The 8,378-nt window shown below is 50.3% G+C and overlaps 2 protein-coding genes across 2 annotated transcripts; one reads left to right on the top strand and one right to left on the bottom strand.

Moving 5' to 3' along the window:
- Positions 1 to 447: 447 nt before the first annotated feature.
- Positions 448 to 8,169, top strand: RGP1 (RGP1 homolog, RAB6A GEF complex partner 1). The gene is given in 15 exon segments (XM_043982994.1): positions 448 to 484; positions 487 to 543; positions 546 to 573; positions 1,169 to 1,292; positions 1,294 to 1,306; positions 1,751 to 1,834; positions 1,949 to 1,963; positions 1,966 to 2,025; positions 2,028 to 2,096; positions 2,520 to 2,666; positions 2,999 to 3,126; positions 3,398 to 3,587; positions 4,250 to 4,404; positions 4,406 to 4,448; positions 4,451 to 8,169. Coding segments are annotated over 15 exon segments (1,161 nt in total). The 5' UTR covers positions 448 to 459; the 3' UTR covers positions 4,474 to 8,169.
- Positions 4,664 to 5,781, bottom strand: LOC122740591 (microseminoprotein, prostate associated). Its single transcript, XM_043983004.1, is given in 6 exon segments — positions 4,664 to 4,783; positions 4,786 to 4,849; positions 4,851 to 4,896; positions 5,219 to 5,250; positions 5,252 to 5,328; positions 5,655 to 5,781. Coding segments are annotated over 6 exon segments (414 nt in total). The 3' UTR covers positions 4,664 to 4,715.
- Positions 8,170 to 8,378: the final 209 nt, after the last annotated feature.

Here is an 8,378-nt window from a genome sequence, read left to right as displayed (position 1 = left end):
TGGGGAAGGGCCGGCCTGCTCGCCACGGCCGGCTCGTCCTCCCCTTCACCAGCGTCTCTCCTGGGGGCGATCAAGCGTGAGCGCGGCATCCCGTTCCCCGGGATTCCGGTGCTGGTCTCCACCTCCTCATCCCTCTCGGCCGGCAGCCTCCTCTCCTCCTTTCCGTGACCCAAGACCTGCCCCCAGGCCGCCCTGGATGGGCTCCAGTCGGTCCTGCGCGTGAATTATCTCACGGTTGTTTGCGTGGAGTGTGTCTTCTCATTAGCTTGAGCTCTTGAGACCAGGGGCCGATGCCTCTCTTTGTAGCCTCCAGCTTTGGCACATAGTAGGCGCTTAAGTACATGCTTGTTGACTGATTCCACTGCCCCGTCTCCCTCTACTCTACCCTTTTGCCCTACATGTTCGATGCTGACATTTGATCTCTGCCCCTTCCTATGTAGAGCTGCTCCCAGGGCTATCATGATTGAGTTGGTAGCAGAGCTGAGCCGGGCCCCGTGTTTCTGGCGGGGGAGGCACTGGAGTGTGTGGTGACTGTCACAAACCCCTATCGCCCACGGCCACCTCTGCATCCAGGTACTCATTATGGGAAAATGGCAGGAAACAGAGCGGGCCCCTGTCAGTTCCTTGGAATGGTCAGTTTCTATAAACTATTCCTTCTCCACCCTCCCCCCCTTATTAAATTTGTGTTTATTTATTTCGTATCTATATATCTATATATCTGCATATGTACATGTTGTTTCTCCTTGATGGGATGCAAACGCTTGAGAGCTAGGGATGCTTTCAATTTTGTCTTTGAAATCCTGAGCACCAGAACCTTGTGTCATTTCTGGTATTTAGGAACTTAGCAAATGTTTGCTGATTGGTCCACATTCCTGATTGTTATACCTTAATCTTTGTGGGGAGTGGTATGCCTGACATAGGATACCCTTATCCCATTGACCCTGCCTTTTAAGACTGTTAAACATTGCCTTCTGGAAAGTCTTTGAGGCCTATGGTTTTCAAGATTATTGACCAGTAGCATAGAGAACTATGTGACTTTAGGATAGAGCTCAGAGATGAGGGTTTCTTGGGCTGGAGTAGAGGGTGGTAAAGGGAGGGAATGGGGCATGCACAAAATTTTGTAGAGATAAGGACCTGCCTTCTGTAATACTTGTCCCTTCCCCAACAGTGAAGCATTGGCCTGGGCCAGTGCCCAAATACACTGCCAGTTCCATGCCAGTGAGAGCCGTGTGGCACTGCCCCCCCCAGACTCCAGCCAGCCAGATGTCCAGCCTGAGAGCCAGACTGTGTTCTTTGCCACACCGAGGTTAGGGGCATGTATCTTTGGTTATTTCAGGGCATGGAATCTGCCTTGACTAGATCCTTATTATGTGAGGAAGTAGGTATTGCCGTATAGGGGTTGGGGAGAGTAGCAGGAAGAGTCAGTGTCAGACTCTTTGTCCTTGTCATCTGGGGTGGTGACTGTCAAAGTCATATGGAGGTGAGATGACATGCCATGTCATACAGTTGTGTATCTGACTGTGACTATAATATGGGAGGGTCACTGATGATCCTTGTTACACAGGATGAGAGTAAGATTATTGGATTGCATGCCCTTGTCATAGCCAAAGGAAAGGATAGCCTAGGAGTTGCATGGCATCCTAAGTAACAGATGCTTATCATTGCTTGGTGACCCCTCCCTACTACTTCCATGGCTTCCTCTGTCCCTGCTTTATATCTTTCAATCTCATCCATTGTCTCCTCTCTCCAGGTGAGCGGGGTCAATGCATCCTATCTACTCCTCCAAAGATTCTGTTCTGTGACTTGAGGCTAGACCCTGGAGAGTCCAAATCCTGTGAGTAGGATGGTTTTCCTTTTTTTGATAGCTTCACATGCCTCTTCTTGGCCTGACAGGCACATAGTAGGATTAAGAGTACACTCTCTTATTTCCTGACCTCTTCCCACCTAGATTCCTACAGTGAAGTGCTCCTGTGGAAGGGCCAACCATCTTTTCGGGTCAGTCTGTCAAGTAAGTCTACAAGTTGACCATGGCTGCCAGCGGGTCAACTGCCCCATCACTTTGCTTAGGGTGCCACTGAGGGTGCTTGTGTTGACAGGTGAGTGGCAGGGTCATTGAAAAGAAGAGGAATGGGAAAGGAGACAATAGTACTTGGGTATGAAATGAGGACTTCAGGGAAGCTTCCCATTTTCATGAAGGTGTTATAGGATGGTAAGGATAGGGCCCTGGGAATACATTGAGTCTCTTGTTCCCATGATCCTTCCCATGTTGGAGCGCCATGTGTTTCTAGATACTACACCTTCTCATTATTCTGTTCCTATATAATTTACACTATTGATTCTGTCCTTCTGACAGTATGCTATCTGTTCTGTATTTCTCTTCTGGAGCCCCACATCACCTCTCACTTATCTGTTTCTTAATTCTTGGTGCTTCTTAACCCACAATCTTGGTTAACTACTTCCAATATGCCCCATTCCTGGGCCCATTCTTCTACATACTTTATCCCAAATTCTCTCCCCAGGCTTCCAAGATGCCCTATTCCCCCAGGATGAGGCTGTGGCTCCATCCAGCCCATTCCTGGAAGAAGAAGAAGTAGGTAGAAAGGATTCAAGACTAGCAGAATTGGCAGGAGAGTTCCTCATGGCTGCCACATCCCGCCGCAGTTTGTGTAAGGATTTTCCCCCCAGAAAAGCCTCTCTTCAGAGATACCTCCATGTGTATGCTCATAGATCAGTTTGTGAAGAGGGCTGCCTTTTGCTTCAGCTTGTATAAGAATACCTTCCTTGAAAAAAACCTCCTCTTAGAGCTACCCCTGACATGTATACTCATAGACCAATTTGTGAGGAGGGCACAGGAAATCCCCTTTACCCCCCATCCTATTTGAGCCCTGTTCTTCCCAGTCTGTTGCCATTATAATCCAATCCCTACTGGATTCTTAGGAAGAGACCTTTGCTGATATGGAAGTCCTGGCTCACAGATCCTCATTCCCTCTACCCCCAGATCTATACAATATCAGTGACGGTCGAGGGAAGGTTGGGACCTTTGGAATCTTTAAGTCCGTGTACAGACTTGGAGAGGACGTGATAGGGACCCTGAATCTGGGGGAAGGGACTGTACCCTGTTTGCAGGTGAGGGGGAGAGAATACCATGGGGGGAATGGGGGATGGACTTGCAACTTGGAGTTGACCTGTTTGTAGGGATGGGAGACTGGGAAGGGATCTATGAAGGAAGCTTTTTTGGGGGTGGTGAGATAGATATCATGTCCAAGGTGGTGGTAGGGATGGCCTACAGTGGGGTGGTAAAAAGACTGTGTATGGGTAAAGAGGACTATAAGTTTGGGCATCCTATCCATGCAGTGGCTATTAATTTCCACCTGTGAATACCTTTTCGTGCTATTAGTTCTCAGTAAGTCTACAGACAGAAGAGACTGTCCAGCCTGAATACCAGCGGCGCCGGGGGGCAAGTGGGGCTCCATCTGTGTCTCATGTGACTCATGCCCGACACCAGGAATCCTGTCTACACACCACCAGAACTAGCTTCTCTCTTCCCATTCCACTAAGCTCTACCCCAGGTTTCTGTACAGCCATTGGTGAGGCTCTACGATGATATTAGTCTCACCCCAGTGCTGCCCCCAGCTTCTGTGGGGTGGGACTACACATTGTGCATGGGTGGGCAGGACTGACCTTCATTCCAAATATACTCTCTTCGGCCTACCTTAGATCCTATTGATGGCTGCTGAACCACCTTATCCCATCCCAATCTCCCCAGCAAACTCTTAGACTTCTTGCCTCTGTGATAATATTGACTCCTGCTTTCCAGCACACTCACTCTACGCTACTGATATTGGACCTGAACAGAACTTTGGGTTGTTAGCTGTTTATCATCTACTGCCTTGATCTGGTCTCAGGATGTCTAGTCTGAACATGTATATAGGTGTCCATGACCCTTCGCCCCCAACTCTAGTCCTCCAACTATAACTATCTCGCCTCCCCTATTTGGCGGGGGGCAATGAGGGTTAAATGACTTGCCCGGGGTTACACAGCTAGTAAGTGTCAAGTGTTTGAGGTTGGATTTGAACTCAGGTCCTCCTGAATCCAGGGCCAGTGCTTTATCCCACTGTGCCACTTAGCTTTGCCCCCCCCCAATATTTCTTATCACAATGCTTCTCTCATCACTACTGCCTCTTTTGTCTTCCCTCTTGCTGCCTTCTCCCCTTCATTCTGACCCTTCACCCCATCTTCTCTATTCCAGTGTCCTTGAAGTGGCGGCTACACTTTGAATTTGTGACATCTCGGGAACCTGGCTTGGCACTGCTTCCTCCCATAGAGCAGCCTGAGCCTGTGGTTTGGACAGGACCTGAACAAGTGCCTGTGGACACCTTCAGCTGGGACCTCCCCATCAAGGTGCCTGCCCACGAGCCCCACGCTGGTCTCCTACGCTGCTCCGGGCCCAGTGCCAGCACCGTCACCATCTGATCTGGGCCCCAGTTACCCTTTGTGACACTGCTGTGCCTGGACACAGCATGAAGACAGACTCCCAGCATGGCCCTCCCCTTCCTTTCTGGGCTGTATGAGTCTGAGAAGGGACTCCAGGGGCAGGCATTTGGCTGTCCGTTAATTTATTTATTTAGAATAAATTCACAGCTGCTAGTGGTTTCCCTGGAGGTGGCAGCAGCCGCAGTGGGCAGGCAGGCAGCAAGTGGAATGGTCAGTGGAACCTAACTGGGACGTGGTCCTGGGGCCCCAGAGTCAGGGGTATTGGCTGAGCCCCATTCAGGGTCAGGGGGCCTCCCCTGCAGGGTAGGTGAGGGTCAGATTTTTGCACCAGGGAGATGTGGCAGGTCCCTTCCTCCCCGTCGTACCTCACACCCAGCTGGGAAGTCGATGGGATGCTGGGACCTAGTATGAACAAATGGGTAAGGAAATTGGTACACCGAGGTGCCACTTCTCCCCAGCAGCCCAGCCTCCAGTCAAACCATTCTATTCCAGGTGCCCTTTGTTTTTTAAAGCAAGAATTTTTAAAGCACTTGTCTTCCACCCTGGACATTCTCCTGTTCTGTAATTCCTTCCTTTCCCTGTCCCAATACAACATATTCTTCTTTTCCCCATGCCTTAATCCCTTTTGTCACAGCTAGTTAATCTTTCGTCATCCCTAGTCGTTTCCTTCTTCCCATACCTCCTCATTCCAGTCAGATACATCATAGCAACCCTAATCACTTACATATCGCAGCAGCCCACACCGACGGGGTGTAGGGCAGGTGCAGTGGAAACAGTCGCTTCGGAGCCAGGATTCACCCAGGGTAAAATGCTTCCCCTCATAGTGACAGGGAGCTGAGGAGGAAGGAGGAAAGTTATCAGGGCTGCCATGGCTGATGAGATGAGAAGGGCTTTGGCTTGAAGGGGCAGGAGAAATAACACTACTCTGTAATTGTTGGGGGTGGGGGGAGGGAGGAGTTGTATCAAGGCCACAGGGGGATTTGTAAATCCACATCTACCCTGGGCTAGAAGAGGGGTGGGGAAAAAGGGAAAGGGGGCATCCGTCCGTAAATAAGAGGGAAGTATACTTGTGGTAAGGATGGGGCACAGATCTCCCCTAAATCCCCCCCCTCACCCCTGTTTTCCTCTTCCCCTCCTCTTCCCTCTCCCATCCTCTTTACCTTGAGCTTGGAAGTAGCACTTGCTGTGAGCTCCTTGCAGTTGCAAGAGTAGTGAAATCACCAAACAAATGGTTCCCCAGCTTCTTGGGGTCCCCCTAGTCCTCCCAGCCCACTGCCTCAGTGCCATTTCTGCAGGGCTAGCTTTCACAGACGCTGCTTTACTCTCAGAACCTCTGTCTTGTCTCCTCTCCTTCTCTGTCTCCCCTTTTAGTCTGTCTCCCCAGGGCTCTTGTCTCTCACCATTCTATGCCCTCTGCTCTTGCAGGCATGGGGATGTTTATAAAGTGAGGACCCTGGCCCCCTGCTGAGGAGAGCTGAAAAGCTGTAACTCGGTGTTTCCTGGGGTGAGGGCATGAAAACAAGAGGTCCAGCTTTAACAGCTGTGAGAGCTGATTCATGTCCCAGCACAGCTTGGAGGGGTGGGGGTTGGTGGACATGGAAGGGGCACTGGATGGGCACTTCCCCAGTGGAGAAGTGGGAGGGGTGGTGGACTGCTAGGTGGTCCCCAGATCTCTTCCCTGACCTAGGGAGGAGGGAGCATTTTTTCCTCTTTTCTCTTCCCTCCTTCCCCCATAGTGGGAGGGTGTAGGGTATTGGGATTCCTGCCTGGACCGGAGGGAGGCATAATCCTGGGGACGGTTAGTTCTGTGTCCCAGCCAAACCAAGGAGCTGCAGTGGGGCACGACGGCCAGAGGCTCCAGGAAAGGGAACTAACATTGCTGTTGCCACCTGGAGGGAAGAGAGGTCCCCCCACATCCCGAGAGTGCTCTGAGACTGCCCCAGAGATGGGGCTGCCACCTCGGGTGGAGCTTTCATCCTCTACATAGCCCTCATTCTCCCCCCCCCCCATGAGGCTCTCCCTCCCCCACCTTAAATCTGCTATAGACGGAGTGACTTTCCCTTCACAGGTGGAATCTTCACACACAGGTGAAGGCTCTCAATTGTCCTGAGATGGGTCAGAGGTTTTCCCTCTGAGGTAGGGGATACCTATAATATCCCAGAGATGTGTTTCTCCCATCCAGATGTTCCAAAGATGTCCCTCCCTATCCACATAAGGAAGCCGCCCTTCCAAGCTTCCTGGTAGAAATTGTACTAAGCTAGTATGGACAAATGTGCTGAACGTGGACAGAACAGGCCCCTTCATACCAACTAGGCTGGGCTAGAAATGGAGATCTTGGGAAGAAGGGAAGCAAAGCCGAAGATGGCCTTTGTCCTGGTGTTCTGCATGTGCCTTATTAAGCCTCCCAGAAGCCTTGTGCTCAAGCTACAAGAGGTAGTCACCAACAAGACTTGCTAGAGCCTTGGTATGTTATGTAATGGATACTGCTTATAAGTGAGATCTCAGTTTTAGTGTTGTTACTACCTTCCTGTCTTTAGAACAGAAGGGGCTATGGCACCTAGCCATTCCTTTGGTTCCAGCTCTCTTCTGGTAGACTGCCCTCTTGTGCATTATGTTACTCATTACTTCATATTGCTCCTATCACATGTTTCCTCCATCCCATGTCTCTGTGTCTGCCCCTCATCTGTGTGCTATCACAGGATTCCTTAAGGTGGTAGTGGATGGCAACTGTTGTTTAAGGGGAAGAGCACTGAATTTGGAGGCAGAAGATTTTGATTTTGAATGCTAGTGGTGTGACCCACGGACCTCCCCTGGACCTCGGTTGCCTCACAGATGGTGGGAAGAGGGTGGATGGTTCTGTAAAGTCTCCTAGTTGACATGATCCTGTACTACCACCATTAAATTTATGTTCTGGAGCTGGCTGCTCTGGTCCTGTTTCCCTCTTGACTCTTCTAAGGAAAGGCTGGTGTAGCTGGAATCTCTCCCTACTCTATGTAAGCAACCCTTCTTCTTTCAGCCCCAACTTCAAGGCTGAGGGAGGTGCACTACTTGTCTCTAAATTTTGATTTGAATGCTACTTGATTCGATTTTTTCTTGTTTCTCAACAGTCCTGGGTCAAGTGTCTGATTCCTAAATTGCTGTCCCCTATACCATTCTGTGATGTCCATTCTTTTCAAATGCCACTGCAAAACTGGAGGACACCACTCATTTCTGGTCTCAAAACATGGTTAAAAATGCCATAACTCCCCACTTAAACGGTCTCTGTCTCACCCCTCCAACAGATCAGATCCTCTGGCTCTCCTTGTCCTAAGATACCTTTCCCTAGTTACTGAGTACAGGTTTAGGAGTGAATTTTAAGAAACCCACTCCTTGCACTTCTACTAAACTTCTGATGTCCTGAAAGTCTTCCTTCACCTCTCTCTCCACATTCCAAGTGTTCTCTAGGGATGAGGGTGGGATACAGTAGATTCCTCACTTTTGCATCTTGGTCCTTGCCATTCCCTGGCTTAGTACTGAAGAAAGTAAAAAAATTCACCCCCGAATTGAGGATGCTGAGTACCAACCTGCAAAGGACTGCTGGAGGCAGGTTACATCGAATCAGAGTGAATCTAGCCTGTGGGCATCAGCAACACCATTGCCCACTACTTGGAACTGGTGGTCTTTGAGGACTGTGGAGCTAGGAGACTGGCTAGTTGCCCCCCCCCCCCCCCCCCCGCCCCAAGCTGGTGACTTGAAGTCTGTGGGAAAGTGGACAGAGCCTAGATGGTCAGAGGTTTGTCTATGGAGAACTTGGAGGTCTGGGTTCTTGCCGAACTATTGAAACGGAAGTTAGCTGTTGGACTTGGGCTCCAGGTGTCGTGTCGTTATGTGGGGGGCTGGTGGAG

This window comes from Dromiciops gliroides, chromosome 1 (assembly GCF_019393635.1).
Source record: "Dromiciops gliroides isolate mDroGli1 chromosome 1, mDroGli1.pri, whole genome shotgun sequence".
NCBI classification, from domain to species: Eukaryota; Metazoa; Chordata; class Mammalia; order Microbiotheria; family Microbiotheriidae; genus Dromiciops; species Dromiciops gliroides.
The sequence above is the reverse complement of the archived record's forward strand: the minus strand, read 5'-3'. Positions and strand labels throughout refer to the sequence as shown.